Here is a 27,288-nt window from a genome sequence, read left to right on the forward strand (position 1 = left end):
GCTACGTTTCCACTCGCTCTTGGTAATTCACTTGATCTCATGTAATACATTATTTAACAAATATAAATATGGCGAAATCCTGGTCTAGTGCATACTACCCCCTCAACACGTCGATTGTTTTGTTGAAAAAAACAGAACAGTTAGTATTTGAATACCATATACATACTGATATAGGTGGTCCACAATACACAGTAAAGAATCAAGTTATTTATTGAGATATAAATAACACTTCATAACTTAAGTTTTCTATATTACGTTTATAGCTTCTTTGCTTTGTAACAGTAATTTACGTTTACAACTATTTTCGAAATAAATTTATAGATATATATATATATTATATGTAGTATTCGAGAAACACTACTAACAATATAGTATTGCCATTGTAATTCACTTCTTTTGTCAGCAGTTTCTTCTTTTTCGTCTTTTCGTCATCATAGTTGCCAATTACTGTCATTATCGTTGGGCCTGTTGTATTCATATTCTTCTACATTTGGTCAGTCTTCATTTGGCTCTCTCTTTCTGATTGCAACGTAGCGTGTGTGAAATTTATAATAATTACAAATATTTTCTTCAATTTGTTTAGTTATTCTAACCACAATTTTTTAAAAGTACATTGTGGGCGTGATTGAAGGTGAATTATTAAGGAATCATATCGCAGGGAAATTCATAAATTGTTTTGAAAGTATAAAGTTCAAAGAAATTACGATTTTCTTATATTTCCGATTCCCTTTCGTGTCTCGTTAAAATCGGTTGTAATTTCAAGAAAGAAATTGTGCAGTGAGAAGTAAACTATTTGTGGTAACTTTTATAGACGTGCGTGAAAAAATATAAAAACGTGTTAAAGAATAAATATTACAAATTGAAATAAAATTTAATATTGAAAAATGTGAATTATGAACAAATGATACGCGGGTTTATATAGCCAACAGCGACGACAACAGCCAAAAAGTAACAAGAAATTGCGGTAGCCCTAATCGGAATATAATTTTCGTTTAACTACAAATTCTGCCTAATTATAGATGTGTGTTTTTTTTTGCTTTAGTTTATTCTTTGTGCATATGCCTTTAAGGAACTATTAATTAATGTTTTCAAATATAAATCGTGGCAAGGAAAAATTTAATCGCTTGCTTCAGTTGCTGGTGCGTATAATATTTCATTTATCATAAAAAATAAGAATATAAACTTTTCCGTAATAATTTCTATGACCACTTTTTGCACTTGTCTGCCTTTCCTTTAACTCAATGCTGTTTTCTCTTACAATCTTCATATATTCGGCTTCGGTCGCCATGCGTGTTCTTGATTGAAAAACGATCGGTCGTTCTATATATTTGTTGCTTTATTTGGAAACTTATGTACATAATACATACCCATATGTATGTATTAGTGGATAGGACTAGGCGATCAGTTCTTCCGTTCCGCAGTCATTTTATTTCAGTCTTGTTTTCAATTATTCACATAAAATAATTATTGTCATGTACATTATCTGAAAATTTTTCAATTCCCAATCCTTGATGAAAATAAACGAATTTTAAACGATAGTAATTTTTTTCATAAAATAATAGATTGTATTAAAATGAATCCTCTCTAAATGTTACATATTATGCCTAATAGGCCGCATAACGATAGTTTTGTACAATACCAATACCAATAAGAAATCTTTCTGATATATACTTATGGTTTCTTCAATTAACCCAGTCTAAACTTAAGTTTTTGTATAAGTACATATAACTGTGTTTTTTTAAATAAATAAATATATCGTTTGTATAATTGTTGTTTAATATGATTTTATTTTGGTCGAATTCCACCCCTTACCTTAAAATATGTTAAATGTGTTCTCAAGTATCTATATTTAACAGAAAAATTGCGTTTATAGAAAACAAAATTGTGTTTTTAATTCTGTTTTCAATGCATATGTATATAAAAATCAACAACCAAAATAATGATTCATTAAACGAATTGAAAACAATTATATTGATAAGTATTATTATTAAAAAATGACGAATAAGTAGACAAACACGATTTAGCATGTAGTTGACCTTAGCAGAATGGAGCTGGCAAAACTTATAGGCGGTTCGAAATTCTGCAGAATCTAATCTATCTTACAAGAAAGCTATTTGATCCGACAACATATGGAAATGAATCTCTTGATGAACCGTGTACACTTATTAATTTCCCCATCACTTCTGTCCAAGAAAATTATTATTATAATATTTTAATTTATTTAAGTTTTACATATGTAACTTAACATATTTCCTAGTGTCTTATAAATCTTACTTCAAAACCAAAATCTTTCTATTATAATTTTGTGTTTTACTTCAACCCTCGAGAGCTATTGACAGTTGTTACTTCACAGTACTATGTTTGGACTTTGTAACCACTGTACTGAGAAAACATCCTACGCTGGTCGTTGTAACCGGGAAATCCGCTGATTATACTTTGTTTAGTTATTTTTTCTATCACAACCACATGATTTCAATCCGTGATTTACACTCAAATTTTTCTTGTTGTTGTTGTTGTTGATGTAACGGCAGAATTCTGCCGAATTGACAGTCCATGGCCGGATAAAAATCCGGGTCCGTTCCGGTTTTCGTAGACGCGACTGTCGTGGGAACGGCTCAATTTTTTCTTGATTATTGTCGCCTACAGTAATGTTTATGTTCAAACGTTCAACAAATTAGGGTCACCTGTTAAGATTGCTATATATTAGACTAAAAGAGTGGATCACTGTATCTAATTTGCAATAGTGATATGTATTATTTAGTGACGCTATAAGCAACCAAGCTATTATAAATGTCATTTTTGTTGAAATCTGTCTTAATACGATTGCAATTATTTCAACAATAATTTCTCGTACTTCTAATACAATATAATCCAGAAAACTTTTTCACTTGTGAAAGTGTTATATAAAATGGAGTTAAAACCTTAGAAAATTTCCAATTTTATAATTCGACGTTATGTTACAGTCCAACCCAAATGACTAATTCGACTAATGACAGAACTCTGCCGCTACAACAACAACAACAACAACTAATCCGTTCCCACGACAGTCGGGTCTACGAAAACCGGAACGGACCCGGATTTTTATCCGGCCAAGGACTGTCAACTCGGCAGAATTCTGCCGTTACAACAACAACAACAACTAATCCGTTCCCACGACAGTCGGGTCTACGAAAACCGGAACGGACCCGGATTTTTATCCGGCCAAGGACTGTCAACTCGGCAGAATTCTGCCGTTACAACAACAACAACAACTAAATATGAATATCTTTAATTTTTTTTAACAATACTAAAATATTCGAAAATTGGTTTAAGTTAGGGTTACTCAGAGGCACGAAAAAATGAGAATTTTCAGTATATTTTTTTCATTAAATCGTGTTATTTTACAAAAGTAGTAATATGGTATTATTATAGAATGTGTTTTTTGTTTTTCAAAAATCAACAAAATAGCAGGAAACTTTTGTCTAAATTTTTGGGAAATAATCAACAGTTAATTGGTCTTAAAAAATCGAAATTTTTGAAAAAAAAATCCTTCGATCAGGTCCGAGTTTATTATATATTCTAAAAGCTGTATAAATTTCATTGAAACCTACTAAGCGGTTTCCGAGTTACAGTTGTCATCAGTTCAAAAACATAGTTTTGAGAAAAACGCGTTTAAAGTTTCACACTTGTCAAATAAATCAAAAACTAATTATCGGATCAACGTGAAATTTTCAGAGATTATTTTTAAGATATTACACTTAACGAAAATGCAAAAAAAATTCTGACTACCCCTCACCCCTTAATACATTATATTACAAACGATCAATTTAATTATTTTTAACGGAGACACATGCATATTACTTACATTTTATTAATAAATCTAGTTAAATTTAAACCTTAACTTTTAACTAACAATCTTTAATATTATTTCTAATAAAGTCTTGTTATTTTCTTTTTCTCATCTTTGCAGAAATAACCTCACATCTTCATCAAAATGCCAAAAATTAAATCAAATTTATGTTCTGCGAATGTGAATGCATAATTAAAAATAACACAAGAGACCTGTAAAAATATACATATGTGTTATAGCCCAATTCGACTGTGAATGTAAATGTATGACATAGTTCCTATAAACAAATTCTAACGGAAACAATAGTAGTAGCAAAAAAAAAAAATAATAATAATAATATAATGCAACGTAAACACATGGACAAACATTTTCATTAACAGAATTCTTCTAGACGAGTAAAACAACTGAAAATACAATCGACAAAAAGTTTTTCAAAAATTACTTGCAAATACAGTTGTTAATACAATAACTATAATAATATGGATACATAAATATGTATATGAGGATTTTATATTCAGCTGCTAATAAAGCTTGCTTCACTAATTAATAACATCTACATAATATTTAAAAGGATTGGATAAAGTCCACATAATGATGAATTAATTAATATATAAAATGTCTAAAGCATGGATTACTTTTGAATTACACTGTAGTACACGACTTGCATGCATTCATTCACCTTCTTTATTTGACATTATTATCAATATTAACAAAACAAATAATCAAAACACTTCATTCACAGTGGCAAAAAAACAGGAAAAGGCAGCGAAGTATTATAATTTAACATGTACAGAAAAAATTAATAACTTTTAATATTTTGTGATAGCTCCTTTAGATTTTTGTATCACTTCCAATAGTTTTTAGAGCGGACCATAATTTTATCTATTTCCACACTCAAAAATGATATTCACCTTATTTTGCCAACTTAAAACGAACAAAATATCATTCACGTAGTCCTTATAGAAATAATTAACAGAAAACGGAATAAACACAAACTACTATCATTAAGAATAGTTGCACAGTGATTGGTGATTCAAACCAAGCTGTTTACACACTTTAAATTAATTCAATGGTAGCGTCCCTTATACTGCCTGCAATGTACATATGTATATGAAATGTTTATTCTTATTAGTATTACAGATAAATATTAAGATTGAACTAGTATTCTGAAAACGGTTTCACTATGTTTTTTTTATTTTAAGGCTATGCATACGGAAAAAGAACGCTTTTAAAGTAAGCTTGAAATAAAATTTTGGTTTGTGCATTCCCAAATTAGTCTTTGGTCCTATATTCAATGTAAACTTCTACATTAGCCATATTTAAAATTCTATATTAACAAATTATGCAACAATCGAATTTTTAAAATTTTGTGTTTTGTTTTTTGGTATTCATACTACATATGTCAAAATATTATTTTCTTTTTCGAATAGATAAATTCATTCAAAATACGTAAAGGAATCGTATAACCAATTAGAGTCATATAAACATTGTACAAATGTACATACTTATGTACATATGTATGCAGTAATTGTGAAATGCTGAAATACTTCATAACACGGGTGTTTAGATGTTATATGCATACGCTTAATATATTTATACATACATCGATAAATGTAGTAAATTCGTATGCAGGTTAATATATTTTTGCGTTCTTTTGGGGTTTCTCTCAGCCTTAGAAGTAAAGAAACTTTACATTTATAAGTATCTACATATGGCTTATTAAAATGCATACGTATGCATGTTTGTATTACAGATACAATGTTAGAATGCTTAAAATAACGTAAAGCTAATAGATACGTTAAGGAAATAGTGTAGTAAAAATACGTACATATACATTTATATGTAAGTATAAATCAAATGCAGAAAAATACATTGGTAGTGGGCAGCGCTCGATGCTACGTAGAAGCTAATCAATGAGTCGTTTGTAATGGTTTGCTGCTTACTTCGGTTATTGCTTGCACACATAATACAATACATGTTTATACATCTATATGACCATTGATTTCTGGCGGGTTAACAAGAGTTGGGCAAAATGTTGTGTCCAAGAGGTTGTTATAGCATTGTAGCATTGTTATAAGATCGCATTTGTTTGGTCAGTACACGAATTATGCGTGAGATATTTTGTTTTGTTTATATATTCTTCTTACGTTATTATGTTATTATGCCTTAACGGGTTACAGCACAATTTGATTTGCAGTCTCTCTCGTACGCATTTCGGATAATCTTATTTCATTTTTTATGAAAGTGACTCTTCATTTATTACCTTTCTAATCAAATATTTTAAATATCCGTTAGTCGTAGTGTATTGAATGTTAGTTTGTTGATATTCAGTCGAAATGTTATGATGCATTTTTTGTTTCAAGATATGGGCTTACATTTCTGTTGTTTATGATGTTAAGTATTTTTTTTTGTTACTGTTGTCGTCGCTGTTACTATCATAAACACTGTTTAAGGTTTTTAACGCTAACAGCAGCTCTTTAATAATCGCCGTTGTCGTTGCCGTCGTCATCCTCATCATATTCATCAACTGCACAATCAATAAACCCGTCTTTGTCTACGAAATCGTCACAACGATACCAGTGAAAAGAGAATTCGCTTTTAGCAGCATTAGCTGGTCTAGCTGGGACGTTATATTATGGATAATACTGCAAAATCGGTAGCAGCAGCGACGACGCCGGCAGCAGCAAGTGGTATTATGGCAGCAACGACGTCAACATCGGATATAAAACATACAGACGGCATTGTTAACAATAATAATAATAACAATAATACAACAACAACTACTGTGGCAACTAACGGAATCAAAGAGAATAACAGTAATAATATGTTAACATCTGTAGTGGCGAAATCTTCCTCATCATCAGCATCACTAGCAACAGTGGAGTTACCAAACGCCGTAACAGGGTGCAGTAGTAATGCTAACACGCCTGGATCGGCATCTTCACCTACAACCAATTCAACAATGTTAGCGGCGGCATCAGCAGCGGCGACCCAAAATATTGGCGAGGTGAGTTTTTCGCTATTCTACTAATAAGAAAGCGAATTTGACACATTAAACTAAAACATATAATTAATGTAATAAAAAATTATTTACTCACAACTGAAGTAACCTTACCTTGAGTGCCTTGATTGTTGTTGTTTCTAATTTTTTTTTATCATAATAATATGTCTGTTTTTAATTTCTTATCCTATGTTTTATGTCCATTCTGTAGCAGTCAATAACTTTACCGATTTTTTTTTACTACATGGATTTAATAATATAATATAAATCAATACGGAAATACGTTTGAACATATACGAGTACATACAAATTAATTTAGTATGTTTATCATCTCAAGTTATACAAGAATAATCGTTATACAAATTTAAGACAATTAACTATTTAAATAAGTCATTTAATGAATTATCTCCCTAAATAAACTAGGGTAGATATTTTTTTGAAAACAAAAAATTCAGAGATCATACAATCATAAGACCACCCACATTTAAAAAAAAAAAACCTTAATTTTAGATCTCACATTTTTTAATTGAAAACTAGTTTTTTTCCTATATTAAGTCCATGTAAGGAGAAAAGCTATTTCAAAAGCAAACACTGCGTTTTGAGAATTTTTCACATAATATATGAGGTTAATCAAKATAGAAAAATTATGGATATTTTCTTTGCTTCCAATTTGTTTTTTCTGGTGTTACAAACTTCTTGGCTGTAACTACAATATTACATGTATCATAAAAACCTTAATTATATGAAAAGTCTTCTAATAAGTTTAATGTATGCACATAGAATCTCATAAAATGTTAAAGCAATGCTAAGCAAAACCCAGTGTGGAAATGAATGAAATCTGGTATACACGTACACTGAAACCTCTACCTCTAATAGGCAGTCCCCTCTCTTAACCATACACAAATTCTGGAGGCAAGTTTTACGTTAAGTTTTTGAAACAATTTCCACTCTAATAATCGGACATTCTCACGACCGGACCGGACACTTTTTCTAAATTTTATTTTCGTTACCTTTCTTTCCTGAACGAAAATGTAAAGAAAACAATAAAAAATATTATAATAAACGGATGCGCAATGGATAACGAAGATCAATAATTGAAATACATAATTGTGGAATATCTAAATAGAGCAGCCGAAATTTATATACGAGTAATATGAGTACATTCACACACCATATGTAAAAGCGTGAGATGTAACGGGATCTATATGTAACAATTTGTAGCTTTTAGCATGAAAAGATCAAAAAATAAAATACATTTGAGTCACCCTCCAGATATCATACTTAATAATAATTTGTAGACCGTTTGACAGATCCTTGATCAAGGCATTATACAGAATTTTAAGTGTTGCTACAGATACAAAATTGTAAAATTTAATATGCCAAGCGTGGAAGATATTTAAATAAATAAACTTTCAAAAACAATTGATTGATGGACGTGTATATTTTACTAAGATGTCAACGACGATATTCATAAGGCCGTTAGCGGCTTTAATAAAGTTTCTAAATAAAAGTCAGCATTTGAACGACAGCATTTTTTTAATCGACGGAACTTTTAATACAGAAGTAGTATTAACATTATCTCTAACGAAAAAAAGAAGACCTAAACGAAGTACTATGTACCCATAATGCAGAATGTTAAATTAAATAACATTGTGAAGTAATAGAACATTTTCGGCACATTAAAAACTCGTTAGTAATGAAGTTGCTAGATTTAAGTATGCCAAAACTTTGGAAAGCATATTGTAAATTTAATTGGCATGGTCCGGTTGTTGGGGTTTTTTCTGTAGTATATTAGATTAAATGAAAGTAGAGAATGCACCGAAACTTTGCCCAGCGTTTTTTTCATGCCCTTCTCTCTTTCTGTGGCCTCCGTTCCTATTCGACTGGTTGTCGCAGCTTTTTCCACTCGAAAGTTGGCAGGCTGTAAGAAAACGATCCTCGTAGTGTTGCACTTGTCAAAAGCTTTTGACACTGTCAATTACCAACACTACTACAGAACATCGAAGAAACTACGCTAATGTTGGTTTTCGGTTTCGGAAATAGAAAATAGTCACATGGTTATAGATAAGTCGCTGGAAAGGGTTGCAAACAAAATTTAAAGCTTGAATAAAAACTTATTTAAAATAAGAAGGTTGAAGTTGGTGATTACTTTTGTCAAAGAAATTTTTGGACTTTTTGGTGGTTTGGCTTAAACATTATGAATTATTATTTTTCATTGTCTATCTGTGTACACAGTGAAACKTCCCAATGCGGACAGTTGTTATTCCCATGACACCTCCCGTAATCGGACAAATTTTATAGACACAACGTTTGCCTAAATATTTTCATATAATACCAATTCCTATAATCGGACAGTGTGTTACAATGAACGGACATGGACAAAATAATTCGTTCAAATTATCTCTAATAAACGTACAAACTTTCGTAAAATGTGTAAAGAAATTGTGTGCAATTTGTAGTTCCCGTTTTTTATACTTTTGCAACATGTTGCTGAAGAATATAATAGTGTATTTTCTAAGTTGGTAATTTCGTGTGCGGAATCGATGAGAATGTTGGAAAAGGCTTACGGTCGAGAGATTGGTGATGAAATGCCTCGTTCTGGATGACTTTCCACCTCTTAAACTGATGAGAATATTAAAAAATTGAAGGATATGGCAAGAGAGCTTGACATCTCTCGTGAGTGGACATTTTAGACATGAAAAGCGTACTTGCTCGGCTTGTCCCAATAACGCTGAATTTTTATCATTCAACAGATTTGGCACCGCGTGATTTTTTTTGTTCCCATAACTGAAATTGCCCCTCCGTGTATTATGTTTTCAGTCGATCGAAGAGATAAAACAAAATTCGCAAAAGAAGCTGACGGCCATCCCAAAAAGTGCAAACAATTTGGAAAAGGTGGACGTGGCCACTCCTTCTAATAAGCAATTGTACACATCACCCAAACCACTAAAGCTACAACAACCAAAGTCGCCTAGATCAAATGTTATACGAACTCTTACCAAAAGTGTGAAAATTGATGAAATCGTATGATAACTCCGCCCAATCTTCGTTATAACGGTTCTGCGATAAATCAATGGCCAAATATGCCAGAGCCATTAAAATTTGACAAAAGACGTGGACCTTAACACTTTTAGGTGAAATCTCATATCTATTTCAACCAAATTTGGTACGTGCCATTTGTCCGACATTCTTACGTTACATTGTGAAAATGGGCGAAATCAAACTGCAGGCGCCTATTTGTAATATAATACAAATAATAAATCCATTTGAAACTTTCACTTTTCAGTATACAAATATTCATCACTTGCTTAATCCTTATTAAATTGTGGAATAGTGCGAAATTGGCTAGTATCATCGGAATAGATTCAAAAAATTAATAAATGGATTCCTAAACTAAATATATTCGATAAATGATGTCATATCTAATCTTCGTCTGCACCCTTACTTAGTTTTTAATGCTTAAGATGCAAAAGTGTAATATTTCGGTAGTATTCTTTGGTAGAAATAATGAATAACAAGCGTTGTTGCTATTTTTTCTAAATTCTAAACCCTTTTTGGTATACGAGTTCGTAGATAGGTGTAATTGGACTAATACCACGTCCAAAACGTCATTAATAGAAAACCTATACATTTCCATAACCAAGCCGCTAACATGTTTTATTTATATACTATATTTCCTTAACTGCCCACATTTAGGCAAAAATTCATAGCTTGGACCTATTCTACTGATTTCAACCAAATTTGGTATATAATATTATCCTAACATTCCTACATGTGAAAATAGGTCTTTCACTTTCCAGTATACAAATTAAGAACCAATCAATGTATCGATAAAAATTTGACAAACAGAGCAACCAAGTTAACCCCCAAAAATTATCGAACTTGGATATAACTTTTTAAGAACTCTGACATCAAATATGTGGATATATTATTGAAATTAGGAGAATTCTCTTGCAATAATACTTGTAGTATGTCTGTAATGTCACAAATGGTTTGAATCGGGTGAATATTTTCCTTTGCCCCTACCTAATAGAAATATTTTCAAACTTGGCTGACTTTATAAAATATCAAATTTGATTACTATTCATTCACGATTTCATCGAGTTATGAATTATTTTGCAACATTCTTTAAAATGTGACACCTATATATGTATGTACRTATGTATATTARGATATGGCAACTTTGATCCTTGCAAGTTGCAAGAGTATGAAATGCTCGGTTACGTACGAATTTAGTTCTTCCTTACTTGTTGGTTTTATTTAATTATTTAAACAAATTACAAGAAATTTTTAATGAAAAGATGAAAAATTTTTAAATCTCACAGACAGCAAGATTTAAGAGGCAAGGATTTGCCAGAACCAAGGTAAATGAATTAGATCAAGAGAAAATTCTTGCGCTTTCCTTAAATTGCCATACTATTAGATGCTAGTACTCCGCTTAAAGATTCTCTGACAATTTTTCTAGCAATCACAAGTACCACTTGTATTTAGTAACTTTATTCATAAGTAAGATAATGGTACAAACTGCGCATGCTTTTGTTTATGTGATTGAGTTTTTATCATATCTTTTTATATGGTATGTGGCTATGTATGTATCCACTTGAATCATTCTATTTATTTTTTAATAAAACTTTCCTTTTTTTTGCTGCTTTTCGTTTTCCAGGCTAATAAGGATAATAAAAACACACCTCCCCGCGATGGTCCACCACCAACACCAATCACCAAAGGCTTAAGTTTATTAGCAACACCAATTGTCAAAAAGGAGAAACGCCAAAGCAGTTCCCGTTACAATGTTACAAAAAATTGTGAATTAACAGCCTTGAGCCCTCTCAATGAAAGTAAGTAAACACTGAGATAGAAACGTATTTGCGTATTTTTGAAATATACTATGTAACATACGTCTGAGTTTATACCCGGATACTTTTGTTGTGCATTATCGGCAACATCCATTTTGTTGTTCACATAGGCGACTGGACTTAAAAATGCTAATCATGCCGAGTTACGTATCAGAACACAAATCGTTTTGTCTAAGCACAAACGACTCGGTGCTCATCGTCCAACAAACTACGAAACGCGGCAACAAACGTCTTCTTGTATGAACCGGCAATATGTATAATATTTTGAGTTTTAAAACATTCATAATTTTTTAATATGCATTGGGAGTTTTTTAGAAAAGGTATATACTATTTAATTTCGGAAGTGCCACATTGGAAGGATATTATTTTCTTTACAATTAATTTAGCTCCTACAAATAAATGAGTTCCTAGTTCTTAGTAATGTCAACCATTAATAGGAGTGGTACTAATGGAATTGTACTATTTCTTTAATCACTGTTTCAGCTAAATTGTTTAAATAAGTTGCTGTACCTTTGTACATGCATGTGTAAATCAGTGTTGCCGCAAGGATTTCCGTGTCGTCTACCGATTGTTTAAGGAAAATACATAGAGGGAAATATATCCTCTCAATTATTTATAAACTAAGAGGAATATTATATATATTAAGATTTGGCACGATTTTTAATTTTAATTATATGTATGAATTTATTTAACCTATAAAATGAAAAATTCAAAACCCTAACAATGACATTAACTATATATGTACATTTATATTTAAAATATTTAAAGCAATAATTTACTGTTATAATATGTATGTATGTACAGCATTTGCTTCCAGACCGCGGTCTGTACCAAGCCATTTATACTATTTGAATCCTCATATATGTATATTAGGGTTAAGATTCTAGAATTAATGTAATTACCAAGTTATTCCACTTTAATATCTAAATATAAATATACATATATGTCAGGAAATGAGAAAATTAAACTAATGTTGCATTGAAAATATTTTATTTCACAGTACTATAATATTCTCCAATTTAAACCGAGCTTTTATTCAAATATATTTAAATATATTTTAATTATAAAAACATCTTTGCATTATTCTCTCTCTTGCTCTCGTTAACAATATCCTTGGGATATATATCCTTTAATAAACTGTTGTGTGCGAGAGCACCATTTTTATGAATCTCCCCATGTGAGTGCACACATTGAATATGCGACGTCAAAAAAGTCTCCCTTGTTTCTATAAAGGGAGTAACATGGAAAAACATATTGATTTTCCGACAAGTACGACACGGAGTGCGTTAGTGAACACACAGTGTTCTTGCTCTGCGGTTGGCTAAAGTCACAAAGAATATACATATTTATTAATTAACAATTTAGACCGAAAATAGCAATTTGGCTAGTATTTTATGGCTTTCTCAGTGTGCGATAAATAATTGAATTTAAGAAATCAATAGGATTGGTAAATGAAGTAGAAATGTTATACGTTGAACCCACGTATCAATTGATGGCCAACACCTCTCAGTGGTTAGTTAGTGGTTGGTGTTGCGGCGAAAAGAAATGTACCTACATACATACATATGTACATATATGATTGAACCCATAATAAGTTACTGCGTATTAAATATGATTGATTTGGACTGTTTCGGCATTCCTATTTTGTTATACTGACCGCTCCGGTGTTCGAATTTTCCAGTCGTGGATCCGAGATGAATGATATGTGTGATGATGTGATGTGCGGTCTTTAGCCAGGATCCAAAGTGCTGGCAGAAATAAAACAATAATAACTACAGGTCAACAATTTCAAAAACATATGCTTACACTCATAATACACATGAACATAGACTATAGATTAGTACAAAAATATATACAGTTTAAATAATTGATTTCAAATTTTTTCGCTACTAATTTTTTATGCTAGTGACTAGGGTAATAGTGTATTGATATGTATTCTATGTATGCACATATGTATCTATGTACATGTGGAACATATCCAATTGGTAATATATTTATATATATTATAATTGTGTTGACCTTAGTTAAAAGTATGATCCTAAGAAACTCACAGCTATGTATTAACTCTTTTACTAAAGTATACGTGCCATCTCGCGAAATCATAAAATCTCATAATTTTTATTGCTATACCATAGCAACAACKCATTAATTATGTCAATTATTCCATAAACGCGCTTGTAACTTAAAACATATCTATGTGCAAAAATGGATAGGTATCTTTTTTAATTGGATTTATTTTAAATCTTATGTGAAATGAGCTCAAATAACTCTTTGCAGCCTTATTCTTAGAAAGTTAAAAATTATGTACGTATGTACATACATATATATACATGCTTCCTAAATAGAACGAAGTATACTTTATTTTATTTTTGTTTGCTTAGCAGAGATATTACTATTCCACATACTTGTACACACATATGTTTTACTTTTGCAATATGTTCATTTAACGCATACGAAGGAATATTCAATAAAGAATAATTTTTTCAAATACAAAGTTGATTTGAAAATCGAAAAATTTTAATTCAATAAATGCAAATATTGCTATGTGAATATCAGGCGACGATAAGTGCGACTAAAAAGTTAAATACAAAACATCTGAATCTCCAACATTTTGTAAACTTTCTCCAGTATTCAATTTGCAAAAATCTTCGAGTATTATTAAAGCCGAAATAGTAATAAAGTGTTCTTTAATCGCAATGTGAATTAATACCAAATCAGCAACAGTTTTGATATGAAATGGTATTCAATGCTAAATACTATGCGGGCAACTCAGCCGGCTTTAAGCAACTATCACAACAACATTGTGCACAACAATTCCACGTGCCGCCATCACAGTTGTGTTCAACAAAAACTCGACATACAGGTAGTGATCTAAAACCATCGACTGATGTGTGTGGGGGTGACTCCACAACATCAACCTCAATTACTGTATCTATCGACCCAGTGAAATCGAGTGATAGTCATCAAAACCAAAACATTAACAATAACGGAACTAACATTAACGACAAAAAAAATCAAACAGTAGGCTTTAAATTTAGCTCTTTAACAGAAAAGCTTGAAAACCCAACATTGTTGTCTATTAAAACAAGTATTGCATCCAACTCAACAACAAGAACTTTGGCTTCGACCTCAACACTTCCATCGGCTAGTTCCCTGACAAATTATTATGGCTTAGGTATACCCAAGTCACCGTCATTTCACAGTGGACTTGATCAGTTGGCCAGCAAGAAAAACGACTCTTACAAAAATCGACCGCAATTGTCAAATGCGAACAGTTTTAAAGACAACGCTAGCCCACACATTGTTAGCGGCGAACTAACAAAACAAAGGATTATAGTAACGAATAACAGTTTATTATTTAATACCACAAACGTTGAAGAAATCAAAGCTAAATTTCTAGTTGACGAAACCTTGGTGTCTGGAACACATTTGGTTAATAATCGCAATTCTCTTACGTCCACAATGTCACAGCATCAACAGCGACAAAAGGCCGAAATACAGGCAATGGCGGTTGCATCACAATCAATTACAACAAGCAGCAGCGCGTTATCATCTATAACAACAAATTCTATTGGTTCAGGTATAGTTTCCGCTGCCGTTGCATCTATTTACAATTCAAGCAACAAATCTTCGTCGACATATACTTATAATCCCGATACCGTAGCCTCTACATACGCTTCCAACAGCACATCATCATATTCCTCATCGTCATCTGCATGTATATCGAATTCGGCCGGAACAAGCACGCCAGTTGTTGGTGGAATGCCTGGTAGTGGCATTGGTGGTGTTGGCGTTGGCGGGATTGCCACCAATAGCAACAACACTGCCATTGTCACCTCGTCAACGACGGCAACGTCATCTTCACTGGTTGCGACACTGACACAGCACTTTTCAGCTGCCACATCGGCTACTTCACTGCTTTCAACGGCTGCCTCACCATCATTAACCACTAATAATAAGGTTTGATTGATTTCATTCATATTTAACCTATCAGTAAACACATACGTACATATGTAAGAACTAAGGTTATGATGAGAATTTACTATTTAATACAATTATGTAAAATTAAATTACTTCATTATTTAGGTATTGAGATTAATACAAAAATTGTATTAATGAAACCGCAAAACACTCGAATACATACTAATTAAAACTCGGTACTTACTTCAAAATTGCCCTAATTCTGGGGCTTTCACTTTTAAGTATCATTTCATCAAACATTTTAAATTTGTTGAATTATTCAGATACCCAACCATTTCACTCTAGTAATTCGTAATTGAAATACTTTGATCAACAAAATATTTTGCGATTATTTGCATAGATCTACACATACATATGTACTATATGTTAAAAACATCCTTTAATCATCCTTTCACTTCATTGCATTATAAACCTTAACCAACAGAGCATTAGAATCATCAATATCTAGTTTAGGAGCTCAATATATTTGTTGACATAGATGTTTTGACGAAACTCCCGAAACTGAGTATGCATGCTGTTTTTTTTTTTTTTTTGAAAATGTTTAATAGTTTCATTTACAAACAACAAATAAATTATTCCAGGCATTTTATTAAGGGGTTACAAGGTTTCCTTGAGTAAAAAACGTCCTATTTTCAATAATTTTATTTTAATGTAACAAAATACAACAAAAATGAATATATTTTATTCAAACTTTTAATTATCCAAAATTTCAAAGAAATATATTAAAAAATCGGCCATTAAGACGTCATTTCCGGCAGTTCTCTGAAAAAATGGATGACTCCGCGTTGACACTAGGGTAGGATCATCCAAAAAAAAAAACTTCTTTAAATGCAAAAATCTTGTCAACCGACTTTGAAAGCACAGTTCCGAAAAAATCGCATTTAAAGTTTTAAGTGACTACAGCGTCTACCAATAGAGATGACATGTGTTTGACAGTTCTTGACTTCTATATTTGCTTACGGCTTTGTGTAAAATTTTGTCAGATTTTTCATTAAGGTTTGACATTTCATCACGTCACGTATTTTTCGTAAGGGGCCCYATATGGCTTAATATGTTCGTCAACAAACAAAGTTGTTACCATTGGAGTGAGCAAACCCTTGTGTGGTTCAGGGAATGCAATTGCATCCCCAAAAAGTGACCTTTGGGTGTAGATTGTGGTATGATGACATCATGTAACCGTCAAGACAGTTCGTCGCCTCATGCGCGACGGAGTAATTTCGAGAAATAGTTAAGTAAAATGACCCCTAAGATAATGTGGAAGCCAAGCCGAAATGTTCATCGAAAGGGGTTGACACTCTTGGAACGATTTAACATCACATCTTTCTTGTTTGCTAGACCCTTTTTGATTAAAAAAATATATATACATATATGTTAATATTAGCGCAGCTTTTCAAGGCTGTATCTCCGAAACTATTACACGGATCAATTTGAACATTTAGAACAATATTCTAGATTATTTATTTATGTAATGAAAGCCATGTAACCCCTGAGACAAATGATATAAAGTCAAGTAAAACACTTACTTCAGTTTTAAGATACATACATATATGTATATACAGTCAATATATCTAGCATGCCGCCCCTTATCCTCATCCTCTTTATATATTAATATATATTGAAAATATGTGTATATAAATATATTACTTAATCTCTCCTAACCAACCAATCAATAAAACAAAACCATCTCATCTCATATATATTACATTTCACAAATATCATAATGCATAACACTTTTAATTTCTTCCGCCCACTGACAAAAAATCATGTGTGTGTCAATCGCCATTACCATACCATCGTCATCTATTGCTGTTTCTGCACAATTCAAAACTAATATTTAACATTTACAACACTTCGTGGATTGTTGGTAATCAGTCGYCGGTGAGTGCAGCCGCCGCAATCAAAAATATTCTCAATGCCACAAAAAATGTTGGAAACTCGGCTGCTTCTGTGGCGATAGGACAAGCAGCAAATTCTGCAGGAAGTGGCAGTGCAAATGTGGCACAAAATATCGTTAGTGGTATTAGTATTTCACTGGGAATTGGTGGGTCAGCGAACAATAACGCCGGTAAAAACGGACTTTCATTGTGCAGCGGAAGTAGTGCGTCTTTAGCAGCAAAATTAAATAATACCAATGCCTCCCATTTTCAAAATGGCGACGAAGCGCATAATACCATGAACAGTGGTCTTGGTAACAATACTTGTAATGGCGGAGTTGACGGCTTTGATAATGATAACTGCAGCAAGGACCACACAAATGGCAGCGGAATTTTATCGCCACAAACTTTGCAACAAATCACTGGAAGTCCTGGACGCGCTAGAGACCGCAATCTATTCCATTCACCATCCACAACATCGTCGGCCACACCTCTGCCGCTCCTACGAGGTGCTTATCAACAATTTTGCTTTTATATGCTTCCCTCTATTAGTGAAATCTCAACACTTTCCTCTTTATTTCGTGGTTTCATTACACKCACTTTATTTTGGTAATAAGTATCTTTATAGTTTTTATCAAAACAATTATTATGGCGTTTGCATATTTATTGTAACTTTGTTTTTTGTTTTTTTTTTTCAAATAAAAACATTACTGATTAAACAAAAATTTGGTTGAAATGTTTTTTAATTTATTAATTGTATGTTTATTATTATTTAATATAAAGTAAGTGCGAATGTAAACTTTTCTTATGTAAATCATATTTTTATATTTACTAATTACAGGAAATATGAGATAATGATTTTTAACTTTTCGAATATTTTRGAAAAAAGCTGAGTGCTTTAAGGATAATTGCAGAATTAATCACATAATATTTAGTAAGATGATTGCTAGTATCAATCACCGGAATCACAGTAAATATTGACCTATATAAAAACTTTGAAAGCCACGACATTTTATCTCTTAATTTTTTTGAATCCCTTATGATGGGTGATCATTTTGAAACATCAGAACGTATTGTGGAATTTAATTGTATTCTGGGAAATAAAATTATATATTTTCCCAGTTTATTCCCAAGTAGTTTTGACTATAATATACATATAGCACTTWGCGTTTGGGAAATTTGCTTTTATTCGATCGTCTTGGACTAGTGTTAGTTTTTTCTTGCAAATGCTATGTCTAAATAAAGAGACAAGAGTTGCATGCATAGTCGTTGTATAGGCAAGGCAACAAATTAGCGCAATGTTTTTGCTAATTTATTTTATAAAGCTCTTGCCAATTGCTGAGAATGCAGCCGGTAGAAATCAACGCTAAATTGCAGTTTTGCAATATATTTTGGCGTCTTAAAATTAGCGCATTGGCACCGATATTTAAATGGGAATACATGGGCAGGCAAAGCTAAACAAACCCACAATAACGGAGCGCGTACATTCGCCTTACCGATATTTGAGAATTCTCTCAATTCAAAAGACTCGTGAGTGAATGTTGCGATTATTATGTCACATAAAATGTCAAAAGAACGATATTTTTCGTCAATACTTATGGTCTGCTTATAAAATTTAATAAAAATCATCTTCAATACRAAATCATAACTATTTTATGTGTTGCTTTCATCTGAGTTTTCTATTGGTTATTACAATATGTAGCCTTCTTAGTTGAAAACCTTGTGTTGAGGCCCTAGATATAATTTAACGTCAATATTTCTATATTCAATATTACAAATAAACAGGACGTCATTAAAATCATGAATATGGCCATAGAAGAAGACTTTGTTTTCCATCTATACATATCCAAATTTATACATATTATTTTCTTGGCATTTCGTTTACTTACTACTTGCCAGTCGCTCACTTGCTTCATCTCATATTTACAATAYAATACTTTTCAAGACATTTGGTTAGATATTTTTATACTAATGATTTTCAAGTCCAAGGTTATGCCGCAAATCTGTTTTTCTTTTTTAATTGATTCTGTAAATAAGCGTTTTTTTAGTTTTTCATTTAAAATAGAAAGACTGAACCCAGCTAATAACTTAAAGCGTAAATATCTTACTACCGGAACGAGTTAAACGTGTGATATAGAAGATAACCTGTTAAAATCTAAAATTACTTTTATACCGTTACCGTTTTCGGTTACCCCTGACGTTCTAAATTTCCGAAACAATACAAAGCAGAATGTTTTAAATTGATTTGAGATACAGGGTGTCTTTCTTGCTCTTCAAATGAGGAGAAATTTCATCGATTTGTATAATTCTCTCCATACASAGTTTTCTAATCTACAACAATAAGGTTAACTTATTCCTTTGATATTTTTAGGGATGAAACCTTATGAAGTTTTAATGGTGTTCAACGTATACATAGTACTTTGCTGACGGCATACGAGGTGTGTTCAAAAAGTATCGCGAATTTTGTGTTTTTTCAAAAATTATTTATTTATTCATGAATATCTATTTTGTCCACTTCAAAGTAATCCCCATGAGATATTATACACTTGTGCCAACGGTTTTTCTAGTCTTCGAAGCACTTCAAAAAATCTTGTGTTTTATTCTTCTTCAGCTCATCTTTCTATGCCGTCTTTATCTCGTCAAGAGAACGTTACCTTTCATGGGCCTCTTCAGTTTAGGGAACAAGAAAAAGTCACAGGGGGCCAGATCTGGGAAATACAGTGGCTGCGGCATCATTAGTGTGTTGTTTTTGGCCAAAAAGTCAAGCACAAGCAACGATGTGTGAGCAGGGGCGTTATCGTGGTGCAAAAGCCAATTTTTGTCACATCTTCTCGGCTTTCTGAGAACATATTGTACCACCGATATTTCGTTTTCCACACAAAATTTGATGCAGGTTCTTTGATCCATTTTTTTTTGAATAGGTAAAAATCGAAGACGATCCAAAACACGTGCAAACAAAGCAGCTGTCAACAATTAAATGAACAYTCAAAATGGCCGAGCTTGTCGGCATAAATGAGAGACATGAGTACCAACATAACGCCACAAAAAATTCGAAATTCGAACATACGTAACCCCCGAAAATTCAAAATTCACGATAATTTTTGAACACACCTCGTATATCAAAATTGAAGTGGAAATTACTTTAATATTAGTTTGCGCATTTTACAATATCTATAGGTAGTTATAAAACATTTTCGACACATTGACTAAATGTGAGTAAAATGCTTGAAAAAATCATTTTAGTGTATAAACCCAATTAAGAATATAAGTATAAAAAAATTTATATCCTGAAAGAATTTTACAAGTACAATAACTTTTAACTGCGTCGAACAAATGAGTAATTTTCTAAGCTAAGCACACAAAATGTGATTGAATTTGAGTTATCTCATTGGGATAAAAATGTGCTTCAAAATTAGGTATGAAATAATAATGATTTAGTTAAGTTGCAGTCGAGAGGGTTGGAGCAAATTTTTTTGTAACAGGCACTCATTTTCTATTGAATACACCGTAATTGAAGAGTTTAATTTAATTCATTTGTTCTTTTTTTCCCGTTTTTCTATTTAAGTTTATGTATTATTATACGTGTAATGAGGATATTTTTAACCAGTCTTGTTTTTGTTTTAACCATAGAAACGCCCGCAAATGAACGTGAACAACTTTTGATTCAAAAGTTAAGGCAATGTTGCACACTCTTCGATTTTTCCGAGCCCTTAAGCGATCTAAAATGGAAGGAAGTAAAGCGCGCTGCTCTGCACGAAATGGTCGAGTATCTCTCTAACCAGAATGGTGTGATCACGGAAGCAATTTATCCGGAGGCAATAAATATGGTTAGTACTTCTGTATAAAGGAACATACCATAGATTTATGTGATTGGTAACATGATTTCTTCTCCAGTTTGCGGTCAATTTATTTCGCACATTACCCCCTTCATCGAATCCCAACGGCGCTGAATTCGATCCGGAAGAAGATGAACCTACGTTAGAATCATCGTGGCCCCATTTACAATTTGTCTACGAATTATTTTTGCGTTTCCTCGAATCACCAGATTTTCAACCAAACATCGCTAAGCGTTATATTGATCATCAATTTGTGTTGCAGTTGTTGGACCTTTTTGATTCCGAGGATCCACGTGAACGTGATTTTCTTAAGACTGTACTGCATCGGATCTATGGAAAGTTTTTGGGTTTAAGAGCATTTATACGCAAACAAATCAATAACGTATTTTACCGGTATGGATGGAATGTAATTAATTAATTTCAATATTATATTGTTATTAATGTATATATAGTTTTATTTATGAGACCGAGCATCACAATGGAATTGCTGAACTTTTAGAAATTCTCGGTAGTATTATAAATGGTTTCGCATTACCACTAAAAGAGGAGCACAAACAATTTTTGCTGAAAGTTTTATTACCACTGCACAAAGCAAAAAGCCTATCTGTTTACCATCCGCAATTGACATATTGCGTTGTGCAGTTCTTGGAGAAAGATCCAAGTTTATCGGAGCCAGTAATAAGGTTCGAAATACGATTGGTTTACATATTATATATGATTTGATGTTTCATAAGTGTATTGAATTTTTTTTAAAGGAGCCTTTTGAAGTTCTGGCCCAAAACACATAGTCCTAAGGAAGTAATGTTTTTAAACGAACTGGAGGAGCTGCTTGATGTGATCGAACCGGCTGAATTTCAAAAAGTTATGGAGCCATTATTTCGACAAATCGCCAAATGTGTATCGTCGCCACATTTTCAGGTGGCTGAACGAGCGCTTTATTACTGGAATAACGAGTATATAATGTCGCTGATAGCAGACAATTCGCAGGTCATTTTGCCGATAATGTTCCCGGCTTTAAATCGTAATTCAAAAACGCATTGGAATAAAACTATACATGGACTGATTTATAATGCACTAAAATTGTTCATGGAGATGAATCAGCGTCTTTTCGACGAGTGCAGTCGAAACTATCGCCAGGAGAAGCAACTGTAAATTCATATATTTTTTGTATTTTAAATATATACAAACTTGTTTATTTACTTCACTAACTAGGGAACGCGAAAAGATATCACAACGTGAAGAGCTTTGGATGCAAGTAGAATCTTTAGCCAAAAGCAATCCTGAATGGCCTAAAATGTGTGGTCAAATGGATAATTTAAGTATTTCAAGTAGTCAAAATGAGTTTGAAGAGAATGAAAATTGTGATCTAACTTATGACAAATTGGAACAAGAAAGCAGACAACCGCAGATACAACAACAAACAGCACAGGAAACTAGAGAGGTAAGCCAAATATTTGTTGTTGCTTAAAAAGGTCTATGTGAAAACTGTGGTATTAAAGAGCATTTTCCACACATAGTTTTGTATTAATACGGGTACTGTCTATAGGTTACTAATAATTTCATGGAGTTCACCTTTGTTACTCATTAGATCTATTACATAATTACATTTTATTATGTTCTTGCGAGGGCTGCATGTTGGTTATTTATATGTTACAGCTTAGCTACTCACTTCAAGTATGCAATTTTTGTCTATATCCACACATTTTTTAAAACTGTCTTAAACGGGTTTGTGACCAAAAATTATTCTTAAATTACAATTATAGAAATTACACTTCACGTACATGTAGCATTTTCAGAACTGAATTCGTTATTCGAATGTAATACAAATAGTGGTTTGGTTTTATTGTGTGGTAATTTGTATACAATTCTTGAACTCATTTAATATTATCCACAGTCAAAGGATAAGAAAACGCTTTACCCGAATTCATTAACACATGCTTATATTTGTAGATATTTACGGTRGTGTTAATATAATCTGTCTTTGTAAATTAGTTAATTAGTATTGTACACATTTAAATATAATGTTGTGATGGATAAAACAAAATAATAAAATATCTTTCTAAACTATGGACATTCATTTATAACAACATACGCATTCACACACAAATTTGTATATACACATGTATGCATCGATATTTTCAAGTATAGTTAAAAGAGAATTTGCAACTTGTGAAATTACTCATTCCAAACAGATACGAGGGGAACGCAATAAAGACAAGCCGTTATTGCGTCGAAAGTCGGATTTACCAGCTGATAGTGGCACAATTCGTGCCCTATTCGAACATAAGCGGACGGACGATTTCTTGAAGACTCCTCCAGATGTGAACAAATATTAAAGGAATTTATACAAGTGAACCCAATACAAGAAAAAAACATAGATATGTATCTATTGCAGTATATAACTTTATACTTAAAGTAGATATACTATATATTAATTCATTGAAAAATTAAAATATTATGAATATAGTAAGCATAAGCATTACTTATCTAATATACATATGCATAACATACAAAAATATTTACTAGATTATAAAGATATAGCAGTCCGAGTTTCAGAGATAACAAAACGTTTTGTATTCGAAACCAAAATATCTATAGTGTTTAGGAAGCAATTTGTGTTTCTTTTTATTCATGAATGCAAAAGAAGCCTACAAAGATTGTTGAATTGAATGAGAAGTACCAGTTATTTCTTCTTTTGAATATTTTAGACTTTGTTTGCCACATAAAACCGTTTTACAATAAAAATGTTTAAAAAGTATGTAAAAATTATCCATTTTCTAATGCTATCTAAGTCAACTGCATGCCGCCGTATTTATGTATACATACTTATGCATATATAATATATAACCATAAAAGACGAAATTTTTCTTTTTAAATATTACCATTGTAATAGATTACGAATCAAATGTAAAACACACCAAATGCTTAATGCTGCTGAAACATTTGAAAATACAGGTATAATACAAACAATAATTAAAGTTATAATTTTAAACGAATATTTTGCTTTTGTTGTGTCTACAATAATTCTTCTAAAAACAACTTATAACTAATTAGTACATATGAGTGACTTTAATATCAAATTTGTGGAATACAGTAATGCAGTATATTTATGGAGATCTTGTTTTGGACACGATTTTATGATATAAATTATTAATCAATGTCAAAAATAAAACTACAATAAAAAATAAATATCATCCTAATTCTATGTTACCGTTGCTTGGCTATTATGTACATGGTTTGCAGTGCATGTGTTCCTATACTTATATACTGTTCTGGTATATAACTGTTTGATTGAGTGCAGTTTTTAGTCCAAGAGATAAACTCATAGGTTTCATCAACCGTTATCAAACGAGCAGATCTTTAGTAGATAAATACAATAGAGTATTGAAAATAGATAATTGCATGCTTTAAACGTGGTTTTGCACTGAAAGATGGATAGATACTTCATGGATTAGTAATTTTTAAGCAAGAACAAATTATTCGTACACAAAAAGTTATTATTAAATAAATTATCCATATACATACTATGTACATATGAACCTCAAAAGAACTTTAATACTGAAAACTAATTTCTTTTATTTCTTTTCTCTTTTACAGTGAAATGTGTTACTACTTTTAATACACAAATATTTAAATTTAAGAAAGATTAACTATATCTAATTTATGAATAAAAATGAAAATTAACGAAAGATATAAAAAATAATAACTTTTTGGAAATGTTTAAAACAAATTCTCTTCAGTGTACTCAACTATTTTTGAAAAATATGGAAACATCCAGGAATTATCTAGTGGAAGCTTCTTTATTGCATTGTAACATTCAAATCAATCGCTAAASTTTGGATGCAATTTATATGAACTAAAGGCGATATAAAGACTATAATGTCAACGACGGAACTCTAATAGACGCCTGGAAATCGATTCGTCCAGGGTATCTGTTGTTCTTTTCCCTTAACAGAATAATTAACTGATCTATKATTCAATCTTGCATTAGAGAATAATGAAACAATAAATAAGGAAAATGTAAATTGTGAAAGAGTGGCGGAAGCAAAAATATTTTTTTGGCACCAATGCATACAGGTGCATACTGGTTGCCTWTTTATAGGCATGTGGACTGACACACGCACTTGAGGAAGGTTTTCGGTTTGGTTTTGGTTTTCAAGAAAATGATCCTTCAGGTATTGCATGGGGGGATATTCACATCAGGGTCACTATTTAATATGCAGTGTGCTCTAATTAATCTGTTGCTTACTTATCTGTCATTTTGGTCCCCGCTAGTCGTACTAGCATTGCGTTTTAGGAAACGGTTCGAAGATGGCTGTTGTTCTTGTAGCGGCAGAAAACATCTCTGAAGCAATTTTGAGGAATGGTTCTGAGTTAACTATCCTAGACTAGATAAAAATCTGTTACTCAGATCGGACTGTCGTTGGAATGGAATTGAATGATTGTTATTGGTGCTGCAGCGGCAGAATTCTACTGAGATGATAGTCTTGGCCGGATAAAAATCCTTTCTGGTAACGTAGAACGGAATTGAATGATTTCGTTTAAGTTTGGTAATAATTGGGTCCCTATGTAAAATAAAAAAAAGTCCATAATGAACTAATTGAAGCGAGTATTTTCAGTCAGGAATTCGGAGTGAGGAAGTGTATTTCGTCTCTAAGTTATTAAAATGTGATCGAGAATTTCCTATGGGGAGCGATATGGTCCTTACAGCGGAAAAACTCGCAAGATGCGCYCGTGTCATCAACATATTAGGGGATACCACAACACACACAAGCACAAGCACTATTTGATATTCTTAAACAGCAGAAGTATATAAATTATAACGAATTTATCTACATATACAAATATATATTTATCTATAATACACATACATATATACGACACTTACTCTTATTCTTCACCTTTAATTATAGTTTTGTTGGTGTACCGATTTTTTTATACAAAAAATTAATGTTGAACTGCAAAATTCTGATTCAGGTTGTTTCGGTTTATTAAAAGTTAATAGCTTTATTTGTACGCATATAATGAAAATCCATAATTCATTTACAATTCTACGAAACTTTTGTTGTTATTTCACAGCTATTCAGAGAAATGTAGATAAAACATTTTTGACTGTTACAATAAGCATTTACTCAAACAACACTTATAATGATGAACATTTGTGTAATTTTTATTAAATAAAAAATAATTAGTCAGGATGCAAATTATGCTCGTTTATTGATTGAAAGCGTTTTTGTGTTGTTATTAATTTGAAAAGAAATAGTTCTAAATTGCTACTATCACATTTTTCACAATAACTTCTCCACACAGTTATGCATGTATTCCAGAGAAATCAGCTTTGTATGTACACAAACTTGGAACCTTGAACGGCACTCTATTACAACAATGTAAGCTGTTGCTAGACTTTACCTATAATAATTTATAACCTATGTCTTTTATTTTTATCTTCTMTATAATTAGATTATGTATTCTTCTGAAAAGACGTTCGAAAATTTCCTATATTCTTGTAAATTAACTGYGTCCAAAAATTAATGGTACACTTCAATAAGTTTAGTCTATTGTTCATCATTGTTTTAATATATTATATTTTTAGATTTTTTCATTAAATGAAATTTCTAATTGTATAAAATAATTAATTTACTTATATTTACTATATATTAAGTAATATGTGATGCGATCACAATTTTTCAAAATTTTTATTGAGTTGTGTTGTAATCAATTTCATAACAAAAAATTGCGATATTTATAAAACATAAACAAATAAAAACTCGGTGCTTATTTTAAAATGTAGGTCGATAAATCTAAAATTAAACATTTAACTCGACTCTTAGTAATCTCGCAAAACCCCTACCTAAGTCATTGAAAATACGGCAAATACTAACACGGGAAAGCATAACAAATTTGCATGCCC

General features: G+C 31.8%; 1 protein-coding gene across 16 annotated transcripts; it reads left to right on the forward strand.

Moving 5' to 3' along the window:
- The first annotated feature begins 505 nt into the window (after positions 1–505).
- LOC108974398 (serine/threonine-protein phosphatase 2A 56 kDa regulatory subunit gamma isoform) lies at positions 506–25,066 on the forward strand. Of its 16 annotated transcripts, XM_018942189.1 has the most exons (10): positions 1,052–1,139; positions 3,950–4,092; positions 6,300–6,836; positions 11,494–11,668; positions 21,172–21,368; positions 21,436–21,770; positions 21,830–22,060; positions 22,133–22,525; positions 22,590–22,818; positions 23,570–24,582. In XM_018942189.1, exons 3-10 carry the CDS (start codon positions 6,465–6,467, stop codon positions 23,711–23,713), a joined length of 2,076 nt encoding a protein of 691 aa, XP_018797734.1. In that variant the 5' UTR covers positions 1,052–1,139; positions 3,950–4,092; positions 6,300–6,464; the 3' UTR covers positions 23,714–24,582. The 16 variants fall into 16 exon arrangements, with proteins under 16 accessions (XP_018797736.1, XP_018797733.1, XP_018797732.1 ...); XM_018942191.1 differs by lacking the exons at positions 1,052–1,139; positions 3,950–4,092 and adding an exon at positions 506–682; XM_018942188.1 differs by lacking the exons at positions 1,052–1,139; positions 3,950–4,092 and adding an exon at positions 506–631 and having other exon boundaries at positions 6,283–6,836.
- The last annotated feature ends 2,222 nt before the right edge of the window (positions 25,067–27,288 follow it).

The sequence above is a fragment of the Bactrocera latifrons genome, unplaced genomic scaffold (genome assembly GCF_001853355.1).
Source record: "Bactrocera latifrons isolate USDA-ARS-PBARC rearing strain unplaced genomic scaffold, ASM185335v1 scaffold_55, whole genome shotgun sequence".
Lineage (NCBI taxonomy): Eukaryota > Metazoa > Arthropoda > Insecta > Diptera > Tephritidae > Bactrocera > Bactrocera latifrons.